At 41.6% G+C, this 22,223-nt stretch overlaps 1 protein-coding gene across 4 annotated transcripts; it reads left to right on the top strand.

Moving 5' to 3' along the window:
* The first annotated feature begins 325 nt into the window (after positions 1–325).
* Positions 326–21,481, top strand: LOC124061484 (calcium-independent phospholipase A2-gamma-like). Of its 4 annotated transcripts, none has more exons than XM_046393342.1 (11): positions 327–493; positions 790–2,095; positions 3,402–3,551; positions 4,651–4,802; positions 5,132–5,226; positions 6,296–6,467; positions 6,861–6,918; positions 7,262–7,456; positions 16,552–16,747; positions 16,973–17,041; positions 19,560–19,693. In XM_046393342.1, the coding sequence occupies exons 2-10, from the start codon at positions 860–862 to the stop codon at positions 16,990–16,992; spliced, it is 2,274 nt and encodes a 757-aa protein (XP_046249298.1). In that variant the 5' UTR covers positions 327–493; positions 790–859; the 3' UTR covers positions 16,993–17,041; positions 19,560–19,693. The 4 variants fall into 4 exon arrangements, with proteins under 4 accessions (XP_046249300.1, XP_046249298.1, XP_046249299.1 ...); XM_046393343.1 differs by lacking the exon at positions 16,973–17,041 and having other exon boundaries at positions 328–493; positions 790–895; positions 979–2,095; positions 19,560–21,481; XM_046393341.1 differs by lacking the exon at positions 16,973–17,041 and having other exon boundaries at positions 328–493; positions 19,560–21,481.
* Positions 21,482–22,223: the final 742 nt, after the last annotated feature.

Below are 22,223 nucleotides of genomic sequence, written 5' to 3'. Positions count from 1 at the left end.
ATACTGTGATTTTATACATATATTTTAACGCGAACGCCAGCACATTTTAAACGGTTTCAAATTTCGTTTGGAACTCTTCCACTCGATAGCGCTCGATTTACTCATGCCTCAATCCCGCGTGATACTTTCAAGGGCGGAGATCCATTTATAATATTGCATGCTGTCTCCACCCACAGATCCAAGAGTAGTTTGGTGTACACCGGTTTTGTCGTAAATTGATCCTCTGCTATGGTTAACGGTGGGGAGAATTTCTTCAACCAATCAACAGACTCCCTTTAAGGGGTCAAGTGATAGACAACCAATTGCAGAGCGCACAGAGGATCACGTGACCATTGTTTTTCTTTTGACTGACGTCGTCATGTTATTCTGGAAACAAGGTGTCAGGTCGTGTGGATTTCGATACGTTTTTGTAGATTTATCTTAATGTTAACGAAGGACAATGACATAAAAGATATTAACGAATTCCCGATGATTCGACGACATAAAGTGAATGGTATGGTCTGTTATCTTTTGTGTGGTCTTTATGAATGCTGGCGAGTTAGCTAACGTTAGCTGTGAGGCTAATAAGCAGTTGCAGGTATCGAAATATTAACTTTGTGTTATTCACAAAAGAAGTAGTTGACCTCTCAGTTAGGATCATTTATCAAACAGGTTTTAGTTGTGAAGAAAACTAAACTGCTAGATTTAGGAGCAGTGTTAGTATCTTTTTTACGCCATGTCATTTTTCCCATTTTCATGTTTTTCCTTTCTTTCATGTTCATATTTTACATGTTTGTTTTTCATCACCAGGTTAATGGAAAGGAAGAGGGCATAGACCTAATATTGTTATGGATGGCACGAACTCTTGTGGTCTGAAAGAATGAGTCATAGAGGGTCTCCAGATAGCTGGGTGAAAGTAAGCAGAGCATTTCATTTGTGGCAAACACATGTTCGCAGCTCAGCAGTATCACGTCCCTTGTCTGGTACCTCTCACTGCAGGCTTCGTGTCCAACAACCTCATTGCTTCAAGATTAGCTGTCACGGCTGGAGACGCATCGAACACCTAAGGACCACTGGGTGTCACAGATGGCTCTTTAGAGCTATTCAGTTTCGACAAAGGCTCGGTCTCCACACCAGCACCTTGTCTTTGAATGCTTCAACATCACGGTGGTCTGCTGGTCTGAGTCAACACATGTCTCGGGTCAGGAACACACTGGACACAGTTTCTAAAGCTGTGAGTGGGACACATACTGAACTTCTGTCCAGAATCGCCAGACTCAAGCCTAATGTTTTAAAGGCTGGAAGAAAGGCACTTGTGAAAGAGACTTGTGTTGAGTCAGCGGCGAAAGCTGAGGAGGGTGCTGTCACGGTGACTCCTCCTGCTAATAGTGCTCCCGCTTCTACACCCAAAACCATAAGTGACTCACCTTCTGCCAGTCCTTCTGTTCCTGCTTCTTCTCCTACAAGTGCCACTACCTCCACTCATCCTCACAGTTCTTCTCAAGTGACCGTCACTGCCACAATTCTGACTGTACGTGAACTTAAGGAGAAAAGACTCAGACGTGTTGCTCCCGCTGTCAAAGCCAGTTGTGCCAGGAAGCAAGAGGAGCTAAAACATTCACCAGATGATAGTGAGAGCAAGAGCACAACTTCCAAGCAAGCCACAGCACTTTTCCATCCCAGCACTTTTTCAGTCAGCCTTGATGATACTTACAACTACCTGGCCAATCACATCAACTCATACTTTGGCAGCAGCACAAAGACTCAGGACAAGAAAGTAGGCAATGTTGAAAATTCCTCTGCATCCTCTCAGGATCGGCCAACCAGTAACCTCGTGTCGGTGTCTGTTAAAACAGAATCCGCCGCTCCTGTTACCACACCATCCTCTAAGAAGGGTTTAGGGCACTACCTATCTTACTCAGCTCCTACTGTACAAGCCTTTGTGGGAAGTTACATTGCTCCCTTGGTGCCCAAGTTTAGGACAGGAGAGTCGAAAGGTGCCGCGGTGGAGGAGAAGCATGAGAATGCGCCAGTCAAACAGGCTGAGGCCGCAGTTTCTAAGGAGCAGAAAGCTGCAGAAGAGAAAGCCAAGAAACTTGTGCTGCAAAGAGAGAAGGTAGGTCTACAAAAAGGCATTGTTTCACATGTGAATTTTACCTAATGTTGGGATAACAACACAATAATCACATATTTGAAGTATTGTCTAGGATTCTACTCTATGCATGGACAACCTAAACCATCACCTAAAGGCCTCGCTTCAGTTTAGGTTTTGACCACTTTCTAAAACATTTTGTCTTTGTAGTTCAGACACAGATCAAAACTGTTTGTCATATGATTTGTGTTGTCTACGCTTGAGAAACATAATTCCCTCCTCAGATGGTTAGTGACATACCGAGTGTCTGGTATAGTTTGGCGGCGTGCCTGCTGTTCCTGCGTTCACCAGAGCTCTTACTACATGCTTTCTCTAATGGTGCTGCAATATGCTGAAGTACTGCCTGAGTTCTGGGAATCTATTTTCTAAAATAACCTCCCTGTGGAGTTAGAGGGCCTCAGAAGGTGTGTGCACTAAAGTATATAGACCCAGCCAGGATTTTACGTTGCAGAGATATAAACACAATTGACATTCAGTTTACACTGAGGTTGGATTGAGTCATTCAGTCACGTCCTAATAATATCTTTTGTTTGAGTTAGCAGATAGCTGAAACACTTCATGACTTCCTGTGGCTTATATTATAGAGTAAATTGTGGTGATATGCAGGTGGGTTATGGTTCAGTTGTTTTGTTTCATTATACCAGTTTCCAGGCAAGAAATCTTCACCATCAAGGTAACAAAATGTCATTAAAGATAGTGAAAATGTGTATATCTGTTGAAAATATGTTGGAACAATAACACTTTTGGCAGCTTTGTTACTGATCTGCTCATGACAGGTTCACATTTAGTCTCACCTTCAGGAACCTTAATGGGTTGCTATTATAACCCAATTTACTAGGTGGTAGATAAATTAATGTGTCAATTACAGTGGAAATCCTGCTTCTCAAGCAATGGCTGTTTTACAAACATATTATATACAGACACATACAGTACTCCAGCATTTCAAAGATTTTAATAAGATTGTTCCACCTTGTGGTGCCTAAAAGTTCAGTTTTGCGGTCTGTACGGGGAGATGAAACACGTTTTGTTTGAGCTGATGTCCATCCTATTGGGGTCTATAATTTAGTGTTGTATTATATGTTTCCCGCTTATTGCTTCTCATCCTGGCCTAGGAGGTCACAGAAGAAAGGAATTAAGCAATAATAAGATCAATTAGTGTCATATTGTTAATAACAATCAGTTATCTTTTAAATGAGCCATAGCTTTTACTCGGATCTCAGCTAATGCTTTATAGCTGGACATGATTTGTTGCGTATTTTTTGCTTGCTAGATCATTGCCAGGGTGAGTGTGGACAATCGAACTCGGGCTCTCGTACAGGGTCTTCACAGGGCCTCCGATGTGAGAGTCTACATCAACAGAGTGGAGGACCTCAGCTACCATCTCCTGGAGTTTCCGGAGACATGTGGTGTTGCTGTCAAGGTGAGAAATCTGAACAGGACAGCTTTTTGGCTTCTCCTTTTTTGCTTGATTCTGACACATTGAGGATTCAGGAAAGCGACAATTGGTGACAATGTTTACAGCAGGATGTTTCTGTGAATATATAATTGTCTTATTTTGGATTATTCAACAACTGTAGCATGTAAATAATTTAGATAATGGCCTTCTGCTTGTGTTTGGGACTTTTCCCATGCCAGACAAAATGTCAGGAGCCTCACAAGTACATCCAGACTACATACTGCAGCATTTATTTATGTCTCAGCCCTATCTGTGGTAACCTTTTTTTAAACCACAGCCTGGTTTAAAAAATGAGAATCAAGAACAGCGTTAAGTTCAACATGCTGGTGAAAGAAAAATTTATGATAGCTTTTCAAATGGCAACAGAAATAAAAGAGACCATTGTGCTGACATTTGACTGACACACTCACTCTATCAAACATTTATCCCAATTCCATCATTCAGTTTACAGGTTACTGATTTAGTTGGTTGTACCTTAAAGATCGCATGTTTTACCTACCCTTGTATCATTCAAGGTCTTAAAAATGTGCTCATCCTTAAACCTTAATGCTGTGTTCATGCCAAGTTTTGATTTTGCTTTTATTTCAATGAAAGTTTGTCAAACATTAATTTTTCATTGACTCTTGTTTGCTTTTCTGGGTTCATTCTGATTTAACTTGTGACTTGCACAATGGCAATCTCCAGCCAGTTAGAGAGAGACAGTGGGATTGACCTGTTGTTCAGGAAACATTGATTTTGTATGCTTGTTTGACTAACTGCATGCTGAAAGAAAGCAGCAGCCGAATAGAAGCAATACAGTATGACCATTAGTGGAAGTCCAATACAAAGAATGGAGGGTGAAGACAGCAGGATCTTAGCTTATTCTCAACTAGTTGAAAGCTGGAGTAGCTCCAGCAGCTTGTGTCCAAGACCCTGTCCTCATAATTGTGGGTCATACCCCTTGTTTGCCCTTTGATTCATGCAACATTTGTTTGGTCAGTTTTGATCTGACAACATCATAGTAGACAGATTGTGCTTTTCTTTTCCACTTCTGACTGCCAGGTTTTGTTTATGCATTCCACAGGAGAAGGTTATACCTTGCCTACTGCGTCTGAAACAGGCTAACGACCCAGGCCTGAGGGCAGCAGTTAGAGAAGCCCTTGCTCTGGTGGGCTACCATTCACCTGTTAAAGGCCGGGGCATACGCATCCTGTCCATAGATGGAGGAGGATTAAGGTACAAGTTCAGCCTTCTTCTGTTCGTAAAGTAAAAGTCACTGATGTCAGGTTGTTTCAGAGTTCAACTAAATTGAATTTAGGGAATTTTGCCTGCAGCAAATGCCATGTTTTGGAAAGCAAGTCACTACTTATAATAGCAGTTTCAGTCTGTCAAATAAATGCATTCAGAAAAATCCAGTTAAAGGAGTCGGGATTTATTTCCCGTTTGTTATTCTGGTTGAAAAATCAATCAGCTGTCACTCTTTGTGGCCAATTTGTGTGCTGTGCTTGTCATTTTATTAATTTATGTCTCATTGTGTATGACTGTGTCTGACTTCGTACTTTCAGGGGACTCGTTGCGCTTCAGACATTACACAAGTTGGAGGCCCTGACTGGCAAACCCATTTACAAATTGTTTGATTATATTTGTGGTGTCAGCACAGGTATGTTGTCCTCCTGCTCTGTTTCTGTATGTCTATTTATGTGTATGAGAGTATAGTGCAACACTGCATGCTGAACCAGCAGGACTGATCTCGCACCGACCTATTTGTTGCTCTATTTGTTGTGACCTCAATTTCATCACCAACACCACTCTAATGTCAATCTCCTGCTTTACACTCAAGTTAAGCCACAGCAAAACTGTTTCAAATTGTCCAAATTCTTAAATAAATTACAGAATTATATTTTTCATAAAATTACATAGCTTTATTTGGTTTCAGATATTGTCTGTAAGTGGATTCATATTTTTTCCTTCTCTGCAAAATCACCACAAGGGGGTGATGTGAACCATCTTTAAACACTTTGTTGGTTTCATTTCACAGCAGACTGAAAGAACTGCATTTTATTTGAAGAGCATATTGGCCTTTAATCAGTACCAGAAGTTTCTGTTTGTCCCCACTTCCTATCGCTTTTCTCAGTCTTAATCTCCACCATTTGGAGGTACTTCATTTTCACACTTGATGAATGTAGCCAAAGCATAATGCAACCCACCTGCTGAATCAAATGATGTCTAAACATAAAACCCGTCTGGGCCACATCTGGCTAGTTTGATCACCCATGTTATTCACGTACGCTTCATTTCCCCCAGTTTTCCCCAGGGATCAGTGAAGTATTTTGATTCTGATTCTGATCTCTGCCCTCATATCATTGTTGTGGCTTGGAAATCCTGTCAAGGATCCTTAATCATGGGTAGAAATGAGTCGAAAAGTATTGTTCGATAGGGTAATAGCCACGTTAATCCCTTGCACTTCTTATAAATGGATCATCCAAGAGGAATATCACTCCTAACAGATAATCCTTCAGCCAGATAACCTCACATCATCACGCCCCGAGAGTAACAGAACAACGAGCGATACATTTCCTGTTTGCTTGTTTGCAACCACGATTACTTGTTGTCTTCCCAAAGGAGTGACTGAAGACCTTATACTTCCTGTTGACAAAAATATGCTTTTGTGTGCTTTTTTTAACACTATGTCTCAGTAGCATTTGAATTTTGTGTGTTTTTCCCCTCAGGTGCTATTCTCGGGTTCATGCTGGGTGTGTTCCAAATCCCAGTGAGCGAGTGTGATGATCTCTACCGGAAGTTGGGTTCGGATATTTTCAAGCAGAACGTCATTGTTGGCACGGTGAAGATGGGCTGGAGCCATGCCTTCTATGACAGCGAAGCCTGGGAGAACATCCTCAAGTCAGTTTGTTTCTCATTGACGGCAGAGTGGTGGTTATGCATAGTAAATGTGGAACCATGTTAAAATGCAATGACAGGTGAAAAATGGTTTCCTTTATTTAAATCTTTTTTTTAAAATTCTTCTTCAGTTTTTGCAATTTTTACTTTATGAAAGAAAACATTCACTGATTTGGAGGTACCTTTTAAAGGTATCTGCTTTTTAAACTGAAAAAGAAAACAGCAGATGGAACCTTTTTTAAAATAATTATGCTGATCACAAAATGATTTCAAGTTCCATTAACCGATAGGCACAAAGGTTTTGTTAAGCTCGGGGAAAGGACTTTGTAATAAGTCACACTATGATTCCAAATTCACTAACCAGAAAATAACATCATCTTATCTTCCCTTCCACAGAGAGAAAATGGGCTCTCACCTCCTGGTGGAGACTTCAAGAAACCCAGAATGCCCTAAGGTGAGATTTAGGCTGACTCATACTTCCCTTTTGTTCTGGAACTGACCAGTGTGCCTTCGTCTTAACTTATTTAGTACCGTATTACAAAGAAAGCGTCTTTCTCTGCATGACAAGTGGCAGGGAAATGCACTGTAAAGCCATTTCAGACAGCGTGGGTAGAGTACATAGGATTTCATATGTCAGCAGACTCCTCTGAAGCTCACAGAACAGAGAAGATAGTAAACTGACCTGTCAGAATGTCGGTTCGGGTGTTACACCTGCATTATAGATCTGTTTGCTTGTAAAATGCTGCCTCATGCTGAAAAAGAAAAGTCACGTTGCATGTCATGTTCTTTGCCTGTAGGTGGCAGCGGTGAGCACCATTGTGAATCGGGGCACTCCCCTGAGGGCCTTCGTGTTCAGGAACTACAACCTGCTGCCCGGGGTTCGCTCTCACTACCTGGGGGGCTGCCAGCACCAGCTCTGGCAGGCCATCCGTGCCACGTCAGCAGCCCCCGGGTATTTCCAGGAGTTCACCTTGGGAAATGATGTCCACCAGGTCAGCTCCACTCACATCAGTAACAAGGTGTAAAGTGTGGCACTCATCATGATGAACTTGATGATTAAATCATGAAGTTTGTCTCTAAAGTACCTCCTGTCACTGCTCGTTACAGAATAGGGAAAGTGATCGCGTTCATATCAGTGGTCTTCAATTTTAAGCCTTTTGGCTGATGTTTTAATCGAGGATATTCCAAGATATCCACCACACCACCAGAACGTGTCAGAGTGACTGAACATAACAAGCATCGAGTGTTGTGTTTTTTGGCAGCCCTCAGAGTTGACTGGTCAGTTCTTTAGAACAACTGACACATTATAAGAGCTCAGTTCAAGACACACAGTATATACAAACATAGCACATGTACACATTTTAAAGTCAATACAGTATCAGAACAGGTGCTGGTCAATTAGATTATCAGCTATCGGATATAAGATCGTTCATTAAGAGCATTTTTCCTGTTATGAGCGCCAGTCTTTTTTTGTTTTTTTGTTTTGCCCGATCACAGATAAAATAAATTGATTTAAGGATGCATTACTGTGGCCCTGATGCAGCCGCCTCTCTCCGTCTGCAGTCACCAATCTGTGGTCTCAATCAATCTAATCATCAAATTAGTTACACGTCACATATAATATCCCATCAAAAGCGAAGACTGCTGTGCCACAGAATATACTGCTGCGTAGCCTAATCTGTTATAACACTTCATTACTGTTGGTTATAGCTGATTTATGTTACGTATTAATACTCTGCGAATCTGTGAAGTAATTTGTAAAGTGACTAGTACAACATTTGCCTCCCAAATGTTTTGAGTGGCAGTAAAAGATATCGTATGTAAGAACATTACTTGAATAGACGTGCTTAATTACATTCCATCAACGGTATTGACGCTGAGATTTTAATTTTTAGTTCAGCTGTGACTGATCTGTTGTAAATATCGATTTGATCACTAATAATCGGTGTTGGTATCAGCTTGGGAACAAAAAACGTTGTCAGTTGTTAGTCAGGGTGGAGCCGGGTCAGTAGGTGTGTGTGGGTTGTCTTTTCTAATGATTACTAAGCACGTTGTTTCATACTCTACTCTGTGAAGGCACAAAATGAAAATGTGTATCTGTGCATCACATTTGGTGATCATGGTAAAAAATTTTCGGTAAATAATTGAGTCTGTAAAGTAAAAACGTCTTCTTAAGCTACAGTTAACCCAAACCTGATGTCACTTCTTGGCCTCTAAATCTTGATACGTCTTGTCTATCAATCAATGTTTTCCTCTGACTTAGTCAGGTCAGCATGAATCCCATTAACATAACTCGATCAGTTCAGAAAGAAATTAATGCATAATTTTCTTTTACAAAATACACAGCTCTGTACACAGCTTGAAGAGCCAGTGAAATATTGTGATAGTTAAATTTTTCAACATTCCTGCAAAGGCATATCTTGTACTCTTTTTCTCACCCTGCTGCACATTCACACTGTATATTTACACACCTAGTGAGAATTTAACTGCAGTCTTCTGCTACAGTGATGGGGCTTATGTTGGTGTGTTGGATTCAAATGCCCTGTACAGTCGCTGTTGACAGTGGAGAGTTTGAAGGATTTTGAGAGGCCTAATGAGAAAAATCCTGTGCACAGCAAGTGAGAGGGAGGAACTGCATTTTCATCTTGTCAGTGTTTATTTCCAGTCAGCTACATTTTGACAGCAGATTGAGGGGTAGAGTCGCTGTGAGACACACTTAAATCCATCTCCACTCAACGGGGATGCATTAGCCATCAGTAACATAACAAACCGCCAGTCTACTCTTTGCTTCACTGATCAATAAGTATGGCTACTCTGTTTGCCTTTGCGTTTTCAGTAAGAGCTTAGTCAGAAAACAACACAGAAGAAATAAGAAACCACATGAACCGAATCTTAGAGAACAAGAGCTAAAAAGCACAAAGGAAAACATCAACATACTAAGCTCCATTCGCATTTGAGGATTAATACCTTTATGAACACAGATGTGGTGTAAAGACTCAAGGTAGACACAGCACATGTGAATGAGCATGTGTTTGCATCAAAGGCAATGTTGAATGTCGGCACGCTCACACGCTCTTAATTGGAAGCTGTGTTAGTTGTGTAGGTGAATGGGGAAGTTCAGGGGGGACAGAATGAAAGAGACTGGCTGATGAAACCCCCCCACATGTGGTGGGAGATTTCCCCAGCTTGCCGTCTAGCAAGTCTCACCCTACTCTGAGATGAATACATTAGCCCAGTTCATCACACCTCCATCACACACAACTGTTTGACTGCTACATCTGCCTCATTAGAATGAAAAGACAGACAATCTAATTATGGAACTGCTTTTCCAAACTCTCATAGCTGCCAGCAGGGAACGTCATACTGTGAGAAGATGAGACCCCGTCAGTAGTTTAATATCTTTAACACATCTGAGGTGAAATCAGTTACATTCACACTTTATCTTCATTTCCTTTCTGTCAAAAGAAGCTTCCACAAAACGCTGAATGAAATGAGAAAATGAGTCCTTCAGTCCTGATTTGGTAAAAAGTGCTCTTTTTTTTTGCCTGTTTTTCTCTTAATAAATCTTGAAAGAATATTTTGAGGAGGTGTTTTACCTTGAATGGCAATTCCTGAGTGATTTGAGCTCATTTGTTCCACTTTCTATGACTTTTTTCAAATTTTAAACTCCTTACCTGCTTTTGCTATGACTGAAAATATTGTATAAAACATTTGTTTTTCTGTGTTTTGCTAATTCAAATAGCTTTTGAACAGGACTTTAATATTAGGCTATAAACTTCTGCATATTATAAATAGATCACTTTGCCTTTTCTTTTTAATGCATATATTTGAATAACCCAAAAAAGTGAAAGGAGGCAGGAGAGAGCACCTTATTTGTGCTTCCTGAAACAATATTTCTCTGCGTTTAAGTGATGAGCCTTTACAACTTTTGTGACTTCTGCGGTGTTGGTTTCTGTCAGCTGTAGCTGAAAAAAAATCATCGTTTAAATTGTTCAAATTGGTCAAAAACCAATAAGGTAATTTAATAAATTCTTACAATAGCACTGAGTCTTTGTCAACAAACTTAATTTGAATATCAAAATAATACATTTGACTTATTTTCAGTTCAGGTTTGAATAACATGGAAAACTAATTACACCATAATGTTATAACTTAATAAACCAAGATGAACATACTTAAGATCTGTTTCTTAGCATTTATAATAAGGTTCCTGGCCATCTTCAGAATGCCATCCAGCCTGATGTCTTCATTTTCTGGCTGCTTGAGCCACTGAAACCAGTCGTGAGCATGACATGCCGTCTGTGTGATGTCAGGATTCCCTGGAGAGAGAGTCATCTCGCTCTTTTCCACAAACACCCACAGAGTTTTCTACTTAATTCAGGCTCCAAACAATCATCCTTTTGTACGACGAGCGCAGGAGAGTTGCCATGCCATGTGTTGAACGAATGCTGGAATTCTCGAGCAGAATTTCCAGAAAGTTGTGATTGTTCGTTGACGTTTCTGTGATGACGCTGGCTGGAATGGAAATCTGACGGAGCCAGATTCAGACTGGGGGAAAATTCAAACTCAGAGCAAGACCTTTGAAGCAGAGCAGCCATGTTTTTATCAAAACCTCACACTTGCTACCATAGCCATGAAGAAGATGCCTTAGTGAGGGGGAACAAAAGGGGTGGGGGTGAAAAATATAGGAGGAAAGGAGACGAGGGAGATTCCACATTAAAGTGCGCTCAGTTATCGCTGCACTAAAGAACACAGAAGTAGGAGACTTCAGAGGTTTCACAATGGATGCCAGGACATGCGTGGAATGGCGAGGAGGGCCCAATTTCTTTCTGTCTAGTTGCTATGGCGTCTCCTGAGGCGATGGGGAGGAATGAGGGCATGTTTTGTGCCCACCTCTGCCAGCATTTGATAGGAGGCAAGGAATCAGTGGGCCACCACCCCCAGTGCGAGCGCTTGAAGCCCCAACGTGGCACAGCGCTCAGCAGAAAGACTGTGCACAAACTGGAGTAAATGGAGTAGGTCACATCAGCGCTCTCATACTTTTTGTTACCAATGAATGACAGAGGGAACGAGTCATATGCGAGTCACAGAAGTCATTAAATGTGAGCTGGAGTGTGTGAGAAAAGACGAGGACGAGGCACAGTGTCTCACATAATTAAGTGCCGTTTCAAATGTGCCGTTCAGGAAATCAGAACCTTTTGAATCACCTTTTTCTCTTCTCTTTCTTTTCATTGTAAAGGCCAGTCGAGGTGAAGTTATAGCTCAGAAATTACATGCTCGGCACCGCAGTGCTTCTCAGATTAGGCAGAGAGGAGTAGAGGATATGTGGTGGAGTCATGGAGGTGACAGAGAGTATAAATCTGAGCTTTTGGGCATTTCCCCAATCCGAGCCCTCTCCTCCTGTGTTAAGGCTCAGGAGTTCGGCCTGGAGGGTGTTGGAGGATGGAGATCAGACCTGCTACAGACAGCTTCCTCCTCGCAGATTCAGGATCTTTGTCCCTTGATTATAAAACACACCCAAATGGATTCTGTCATTGTCCCGTTAACTCTGTTTCCTTCACTAACTGTTTGCTTCACACACATGCACTGGCACTTGATTGCGCCGGCACACTCGTCTGGGGATTAGGCTGGTTCACTGATTATGTTGACTGACTGCTGTGTGAAAGCTTCTTCCTCTGTCCCTAACCCCCTTGCTTTCTCACAGTGCAGCACCACACTTCTCGCTGCAGTGGCTCCAGATGAGATTTCTGAAAACGAGTCACAGCTATAAACCTTGAATTACAATGTATTGATATGCAAGTATGTGTTCGGTCACCTCTCATGTGTGCAGCAAGGAAATTAGCTTTAAATTGCACTGTAAAATGATTTATAATGATAGACAGAAAATATATGCTTTCTAATATAAAATTATCAAGTATGTACATACATAAAGCCTTAAGGAATCTAGACTATGTAAATATGAGGAAGGGGGTTCTGCACCCATTTATATCACTGTAGGAATTGTCACAATTTAATCTGAATGACTACAGCTGGCAGGGATGATTCATTGTTTCAATTGTGGGAGCACATGTGTGGTCGTGGAATGTGTGGGAAAAGGTAACTGCACAGTAGATCTCAATTTCTTTGCCTGCCTGGGGCAAAGTTGGCATGCACACAGATGTGTCCCTGCTCTATTGACAGCCTGGGAAGATGATTTGAACCTCAATGTGACCTTTGGGGCGTATAAAGCAAAAAGGGGCAAAGAGGAGAACTGGTTGGCGTAATTGCATAATTTGGCATGAAGACCTCTGACTTGACCTAGCTGCCACTTAAGGGTGCGACTCATCCACACTAACATTGCTGTCATTCTCATCCTCATATCCTGACAGTGGTGGGCTTTATGTGAATTGGATGCCATTTAGGCAATTAATTTTACTCAATGAGCAGATTTATTTTTCTGATTGCATAGAGAGTGACTGAGACAGGTTTGCTTTATGCACAAAATGTGGGTTGATTTTGAAGATTTAGAAGATCTGAGAGTACACAAGAGAGGGGTTTTTTTTAAAATAGCAGCCTAATTATCTACTTTATTGATTGAATGACCATCTCTGGAAAACAGTCTGGTTATTGTGACAGACATAATCAGATGTCCATGGCTTATGTAATGTGTCCCCAATTAATCATTAGAGAGAGAGAGAAGGGAGCCTCAGTGGTGATAAATCAAGAGAACTCAGTGCCCCTCAGTCACGCCCTGTCAAAGAAGCCAAAGAAGAAATTGTAATGACTACAGCTGCTCATTGGGACTGTGATGTGAATGCTACCCCACATGTTATGTGGAAGACTCACCTCATTTAGATTTAAGCAAGCACTCTGTTCTCTCCTGTGTTGTGGTCGCTCATAATGACCTCCGCCTAAGAGAGCACTGAGGCTTACCCAGGGGCTAGAGAGGCAGATAGAGGCACACAGGCTGAATGAAGAGGATGAAGTTTGCTGTCCCAGCTAATGGGAGCTGACATACACTGGGGCGTGAAATGACTTTTACTGATCCTGACGATAGCACCTCTTTCCTATTCAATTCAGCTCTTCCCCTCTAAGACGGCCTGAACTGACACAATGAAGACAGGCTTCTAAAAGTTAATGACAGCACAGAAATTACAAACAGCTATGCAAGGGACCTATAAATTGCGCACATTTTTAATTTTGTTTATTTATCATGTCTTGTATCATCTCAGAATATGTTGTACAAAGGCTTTCATTTTAAAGCAATATTTCAGTTTAATTGGCTATCTAAACATGTTCCCATAGGCTTAGGTGCCCTAATTAGTTGAGAATATACTTTAGTTGAGCTGCAGGAAAATAAGGAGCTGATTTGTGAACCAGCCATTAGACTAGAGTTAGTTAGATTACAGTATCGACAAACAGACTCTACCGGAATCAAGGACTGCTGTCGATGTAAAGCATTAAGGCAGAATTCAAATTCATTTCAAAATGAAGCTTGTGTTCATTGTGTTACATTTACCATCAAAAGTTCATGACTGACAGGGGGATACCCTCTGAGGACATTTATCCATTGTTACATGGCATGTTGTTTCACAGGGAGATTGAGACATTCTGAGTCTGAGCAGCATTACAGCTCTAAATCCTCATAAATTGAAGTGACCTTTGGCTTGCGTCATGCTGCATGTTTGACAGACAGTTTGAGCTTGGCCATTTTGTATGCAAAGCTCATTTGCAGTTTGTCTTAAGTGCATCATTGTTTCTAACTTAATTCTTTGTCCAAATATGCCCTGTTCTCAAGAAACACTTATGTGAGAGTGTGGCAGTGGGCCAAGTATGGATCACTGAAGCAAAGGCTTGAAAGAGCCCCGAATCCAACACAGCTTAGGCATCTGCCAGACTGCTCTCAGTGCAGGTTTAGCTTTGCTGCTATCTTCAGCAAGGAGGCTTGTTTGTTCGTGGCAGTTGTTGAAGTAGAGGACAGATGCAAATTATCTTCTGAATTATTGATTCTTCAAAAGGTTCTGAGCGCCACACAAGAGTCACCACAAAAGCCTCTTCGCTGCGTTCACCAGCTCTGAATTGCCCAAGCAGGTGCACTGAAATGTAGACAAGTTATAGCATTCAACTTTTAGATCACAAGAGCATTGTGCAATAGACTTCTAATGTTACACGCCTTGGCTCAGTGTGCAAGGCCGGCCACTGTGCTGGTGAAATGCGCCCCCCGCCCGACTCCCAGCTTTGAGCACAAAGAACCCATGACTGGACCCAGACTGTTGCCATAAATGCCACTGAGTGCAGAAAATGGAGCCTCGGTGCCACAGCGATGTGAGTGATAAGAAAACTGCTTAGTTGTTTTGTTTCCAGCTGGGTTCGTCTGGTGTTCTGTGAGCCCCTCAGTCTCCATTAGGAGCAACTGCAATCCAGGCATTTCTCCCTTTTTCTGTGATTCATTTCTTGGTTTGCCAGGCACCCTACTGGCGCATAATGACGTGCTTTGGACAAACGGCTGCCTCAGCAGTCCTTCCTTGCTTTGTGGCTGAGTGAAACCCTCTTTGTGGTACTTACGTCTTAGCCAGTGTGATGGGTCTTTGCTGAGGCACTGGCTCTGGCAGGGAATTATCTTAATAACCGACCATAAGGTTTTAAATGATTCACACAGTACCTTATAATAACAGATTACTTATTTCAAATCATAAAACAATTCCTCCATCAGACTGTGTGACTCACTGGAGACATTTGCCTCCGATGTCCATTGGCAATTCCCAAAGCTCCATTTGTTTTCTCCGTTGTTCAGTCACACTGACAGACCAAAACTGTCATAGCAAATCAATGAACCCAGAAAGTATACACAATGGAGATGCTAGAGGAAAATTCAAGACGGATTTTGATACTCAAAATGATAAACGCATTATCAGAATAGTTGCAGATTAATTTGCTGTCAATTTCCATCAGCTTCATCCTATCAGCAGTGAACAGTCAACATGCTAAACATAAGCATATTAGCATTGTCACTGTGAGCCTGTTAGCATGCTAGCTGTAGTATTTCATCCAGAGACTGCTGGCTCTAAGTCAGTGTTATGCTGCAAGCGTTTCTGTGGGTCCTTAGTGTTTGACTATTATATAATGCTGAATTATTTATCTTTTGGGGCCCTGCTTTGCTGAATTGCCTCTCATTTGTCAGTGTCACTCAGAGTTGTCATGCAGAATTACTGTATTAAAAGCCACAACAAGTCATTGCTGCATCTGCCATCAAGGGAGCTTTTACTTGCCGTGTCCCCAGTCTGACTGCAATAGCCCACAGCCAGCTCTTTTTGCAATTTGGTTTTCCTGGACTTTGGATTGAGCTTGCCTAGCCATCATATTCCCCATCACACTGTGTGCTCCCATAGATTTGTACACAGTTCTCATTAGGCTGCGACCCTGCTGAAGTGTGCTGAAAAGATGGGTTGTTCCCTCCCCTCTGCTCCCCAAGGCTCAGTGTGTTTGAATTCATGTGACATATGCTGTCAGAAACACGTACCCCCGTTATTATATGCATTGACTCTAAGCAGGCATGAGCTTTCGATCAAACATGCACATACACACAGTCACATAAACAAGCACTCTTCCCCCTTGTGTGTTCCTAGACACTTGGGGCCCCGCGGCCCCCTCCCCACAGCCTGGCCTCTTTAATGAGGACTGGCCCCTGTGCTTTTGATCCTGCTGCCAGCCCCGCGGCCCCTCAGCCTCATGCCTATTCAACAATCCCTACAGCCTCTCCAGTTGCTCCCCCATTGCCTTGGGTGGACTGCGGATCCAAAGCAAAAGCACTCCTGGGCAGTTGTTCGATATCAAAGCCAGTTTGACTGAAACTGTAAGGGAAGGGGGGAAAAGGGAAAATAAAAGCTTTGTAGAGTTACAAGCAGCTCAGTAACTGCACATTGATCTGTTCTTTTTGTTCCGTCAGTTTCTTCAAAAATTTCACGTATTGACTGTTAAAATCCATGAAAGGTTTTGAGGTTTCAGATGTCAATTAACTGGTTTCGCTGACTGTGGTCTTGACATTAAAAACCATTCATGGCCTGTAAATGGAGTCCCTAACATGGCACTCTGTCTGTTTTGTGCACAGGATGGAGGTCTGCTCATTAACAACCCCACAGCGCTGGCTATCCATGAGTCTAAGTGCTTGTGGCCTAACACGCCATTGGAGTGTGTGGTCTCACTCGGTACGGGACGCTTTGAATCCTTTGGCAAGAACAGCACCACATACACCAGCCTCAAAACCAAACTCACCAATGTCATCAGCAGTGCCACAGACACTGAAGGTAAGTAACAGCCACTGCAGAATGTTAAAGGTGCATTCTCCATTTTAAAGTTGAGTTTTCAAGGTTCTTTATTTTATTGTATTGTGCTTGATTCTTTTTTGACAAAATAATGTTAACAACTCTTGAAAAATGACTAAATTAGTTGTATCATGTCTTCTGTTGCTCTGAAGAGAGCTTGTTAACCTCTGGAAAAAATCTCGGATTTACAGATTTATTCTGTTACAGGCTGGGGTTGTGGAGTTTGAAAGGTGTTTGGACACAAATTCAGTGTGTGTATGCACACTATCCATCAAGGTGACCCTTACTAGAAACTAAAATTCAGGATATCTCAGCCTCCGCCTCTTTAATTTTGACCATTGTTTTAATAAATTCACTCTTCAGTTATTGGCCTCCCCTTCTTTATGGCGGAAATGCAGTACTAAAAATCAGAATTCCCCTTTTAATTCTGAATATTAACACTGGTGCAAGAATTGGTTGAATGTGATTTATTTGATTTGATTAACTATAAAAGAAGTCTGGCACTCAGCATTTCATATGGGAGCTTCCAAAGCACAACACAAGACCACTGGCACAGTGTCAAGAGTGTCTGATTAATTTTGTCCATTCAGGGAAAACGTTCCCAAAAACCATGACATCATATGCCAAAAGCTGACGGGCTGCATCAGCAAACAGGGAACACTGGTCAAAAGATGAAACTCACCAACAGGAATGAGCCCGACAGGATGTGGATGGATGGAAGGGTTGAAACAGATCCAGTCACAATGCATTGACATTGTTTATAATGTTGATTTAGTTAGCTGTTGTGTTATTTTGTCTACACTGGAGGCTAAATGTATACACACTAGAATCAGAATGCGCAAAGACTGGAATGAGTTATAGCCTCTGTTTCTGTGTCATTTCTGTGGGGAAGGAATTAGGTTTTTATGTCGCCTGCACGGAAAATGCTGCAGTGCAGGTTGACTTTTTTTCTGGATACGTCCCATTTTGGCCCTGTGTAGTGGCAAACTCTTCTGCCTCCCTATCACCTCTGGATGTGGGCACCTCTGCTGAGCCTAGATTTGGCTCGGCCCCCCTCCCTGTTGCTGCTGCTGTGGTGCAGTGTGTGACCTAGATGCGTCTCTGCACTTGTTCCTCCTGTATTTTGGATTAAGCGCCCCCTCCAGCTCTCCAACGGGCTTTGTTATTTGGAAACTGGAGATTAGCAAGAGTGTTTATCACAGATTTTCTTTTTCAAATCTTTTTCAAAAGCTTCCCTCCTGTTCCGCTGTTCACAAGCCTCCTACTTTGTCTTCAGTTTATCAGTAGTGCCTCAGTTTGTTGTTGTGGACAGATAAGGCTGATCTTATGGGGTTTTAGAAGTAAACAGAGTTCCTAATGGAGCTGGCTTGTACTCACAAATTCACTCATTCATGTCTAGCAGGCTACTAGTTATGTTCTCCATAAGGTGGAGTTGCAGTTTAGACCTGCAGATGTTGACGTTTTAATGTCACTACCTACAGACAACAGAAATAAATGCTGATGCAAATTTCTATCTTATGTATTTGCTGTGTAGAGTGTTCCATGCCATCTTCTGTGCAGTTCTGCATCAATGGACATGGCTTTTAAAATCACTGTTGCCAGGCGTACAATAATCATCAGTCTATATTTGTTTTGTAGTTCAGCTGTTTTGCAATTTTACAATAAGTTGTTGAAAAAATGATAGTTTCAGATTTTTTTAAATCTGAAAAATTTAAAAAACAGCCTGATTATTCTCTGTTGTTAAAGAGTTTTCAATCCAGTGAGACAGATGTGTACTCATAAACTTTCATAATCTTTCAGGAATGTTAACCTGTCAGCAGTTTGCTTGCATGCTAGGATGCTAAAAGTGTCCTGTAGTCCTGGCGTGTAGTCGAAGCACATGGTCAGATGGTCAGCTTGGTGAACCTATAGATGTACGAATGCACTACCGGATTAACCACAGCTCAGGTTTTTGGCACAGACTCACACCTGCTGTAAACTCAGTTATGGGTACGTTTGCTTTTAATATACAATAATTTTACCCTGAACTGACACAATTCTCAGGTGCTTGTATTATTATTTTGCAGTACCTGTTGATGTAAACCCAGAAGTTAGCGAGTAAAAACTCAAGTCCGTGATGGAATGATTTTGCGTAACTGCAGATGTGTCTCATTGAAGGAAGTTTGTATTTGCACTCATCTCACTTTTGCTGTTTGACTTTTCGAAATGCGATAATGTAATGCAGTACATTGACTGGTTATAGAAAAATACAAGAAATAAAAGTCAATGAAAGTCTCCAGATAACCTTTTAGATAAATTACTTCTTGTTTAGTTTTGCCCCACGGCCTCGAAGGCAGCTTGTTTTTAGTACAATCCATGTCGGGACTCTGAACTGCTGAACCACTGTGGGAACACATGCAGAAACAACCGCCCTCACCTTTTTAGATCCTTCAGGCATATTTATCCTGTTCCTCCTACCCGCTGCCTGTTTGTATGCATTTGTATATTGTTGATTTTAAACCTCTCAGACTTGTGACATTTGAAAACAGCCATGACAGACATGCCAGACATTTTCACTCTGTATTACCTCACACAGTCTGCCATGTTTACTCTGTAACAAGCTGTCACAGCACTGATGGACAAATTTTGGCTTTGGGCGCCCTTCTCACATTTAACACAACATTTGAATGTTTGCACATGTTGATGCTATTAGGAAGTTAATTGTGTGTTTATGATTTTGCTGCGCACTGTATGTGTAAAATGTCATGTTTGTTTTTTGACGCAGCCTCACTTTCACTTCTCTTCTCCCCTCCAGAGGTTCACGCCATGCTCGATGCCTTCCTCCCTCCCAACACTTATTTCCGCTTCAACCCCTACATTAGGGAAGACATCTCCATGGACGAGAGCCGGCAAGAGAAGCTCAACTTGCTGCAGGCAGAGGGTATCCGTTATCTGGAGAGGAACGAGGAGAAGCTGAAGAAGGTCACTCGCATCCTTACCCGAGAGAAAAGCTCCGTCCAGAGGATGGCCGAGTGGGCCGGGCTCAGGGCTGACATGTATAATGGTCTGTCCTTTCACTCCTCTAAACTTTAGATCCAACACGAGCCACCTTTACCTCACATGGAAACTTTTCCCTTTTTACTGCGTCGCCCAGAATATGTCACGTTTTTCATGATTAGTGTGTGATTTATTGACCGGTAGCCCCAAGGAACACTGTGTAAACACATGAGTAAATAATGTATCCAACATGCCAGGCCCTACTTTCCTCTTGACCCATAATTCACACTTGCACCTGGTTGTTATTGTCTGTGGCAGTACTCGACGTAGCACATTGTTTCTGTGGTCAGCAAAGATGTGTTTAAATAACCTGTGGATTTAGAAGTTCTCCTAAATAAGGATTTATTGTCAGCTTCGATAGCAAATTTGTATAGTTAAAGGAGTAGATAAACATTTTGGGAAATGTGATTATTTGTTAGATTGTTAGATTGACGATATATGTTAAGTATGAAGTTACCGCTAGTTAGCTTAGTTTAGCTTAGCTTAGCATAAAAACTAGAAATGTGTGGAAGCAGCTAGCCTGGTTCTGTCCAAATGTAACAAAGTCTACCTGCCTAACTGCTTTCCATTTCCGGAATTTGTGCTAAGCTAAGCTAACTGCTAATTACATATTTAACTGTCCAGATATGAGAGGCTATCAACCTTCTCATCTTACTTTTATCGAGATGGCAAACAGGGGTATTTCCAACTATTCCTTTAAAAAACGAATACTGTAAAGTTCTACAGTAGCCAGAAACAGTTTTTCCAGACTGTTTTACTAACAGTCACTTAAACAAACTACAGAGAAAAAATATTTTTAATTTCTTATTTTATGGTCTGATCAAGGTCAATTTGAGCATCTAATGCAAGTACAAATGTGCACATTTTACAAAGCAGCTACTGGTCAAATGTGTAATCGTATACTGATTGTAGCGAGACTGGTACAAGGGCCCACGTCAAGCATTACAGTATTGCATATGTTGTAGGTAAATGCATGTTATGTTTAAGATTTTACACACAAAGATAAGTCAGTATCTAGCAAAAAAAGAAGAAGAAAGAACTCAAGATATTTCATTTGAAACTACCTATAATGGTTAAATATTAATAAAAGATGTATTAGTATCCAAATGTAGCATCGCCGTCATATGAACGAAACTTTTGTTTATTCTTTTGGCCTCAGAGTATTTTAAGTTCACTTGTTTCAAACTCTTTTATCATTATATGCTTGATTGTTTGGTTTTATGGATTCCCCACAGGCTACGCACATTTTCTGCTTTGTCTTCGGTGTGCTCTCTTTCCCTTTGATGCCTCTTCTCAAAAGGCCTCTTTCTTTCACCCTTTCTACCTTGAAGTGCTGTGTTTCAGTCCCCACTCATCTGCACTACAACGTTTGTTGAAAAAAAAAAAATCATGCAGCTTTTAGCAGAAGGACTGGTTTAAAACAGCTTGCTGCGTATTGATTTATCATGGCTGAAAATGATCTTCAGGACACGTAGAGCTAAAAATTGCACTCCGGATATTGTTTTCCATGCCTAACTTGGTCATGTACTGTAGAACTGATACGACAATGTGTCGGTCACTCCCAGACCTGAGGTAAAATGGGCACAGATGTTACCCAGATTAATATAATTCCGCTGTTCTCCTGTTGGTCCTGTGTAAAGATGTTTTGAGAGTGTATGTAATTAAAAACCATCAACTGAACCTTCTTGCCTCCTAATTATATGAAGATTAGCTGATTGTGATCTCAGGGAAGCTGCTGGGGATCATTTCAGGAAGTGGGAACATGCGGATATTAAGTTGCTGACATGTATCACAACTGCTTCATTATGCCAACAGAGATCTGGACTGATATACACCCTCACCTTCTTGGTTCAATTTCCAACGTGCTTGGTTTGAATTTGAATTTGCACCAAATTCAAATTCATAAGTTACAACAGGCACCATGTGTGTCCACTGCCTGTGGATATTTTCCTTTAAAGTTTTTCGAAGTCTGTAAAGGTAAGGCCGTATTTTTCAGGGGAAGGTAATTTGAAAGCTTTTCCCAGAGCTGCGTGTCATAAAAGAGAGGACGGCGAGATGAGATGACTTTGCAAAGCTGTGCTCAGGCACCTGGGTAACAGCCCCAGCGTCGGCTCCAGTGATGGATCGCATTTCCCTCCAGCATAAACACCACGCACTGACACAGCTCTCCACCAACCGCTTACACGCATGAAAACACAGCGATGGTCGCAGAAGGCAGAGGAAACGACAAACTGCATCAGCCGAGGTCAATACAGGATGTAGGCTGTGCACTTACATTGTTGTATCTAGAATTTAACAGCTTTACAGAGACGGTCCAAAAAAGAGACCTAAATGGAGGACCTGATAAAGTGCTACCTCTGGCTTTGCATACAAGATTATTGACATTGAAGAAGAAGGAAATGTTCACTCTGAACGTCACACT

This window comes from Scatophagus argus, chromosome 7 (genome assembly GCF_020382885.2).
Source record: "Scatophagus argus isolate fScaArg1 chromosome 7, fScaArg1.pri, whole genome shotgun sequence".
Taxonomy (NCBI): Eukaryota; Metazoa; Chordata; class Actinopteri; family Scatophagidae; genus Scatophagus; species Scatophagus argus.
This window is presented reverse-complemented; position numbering and strand designations above follow the sequence as displayed.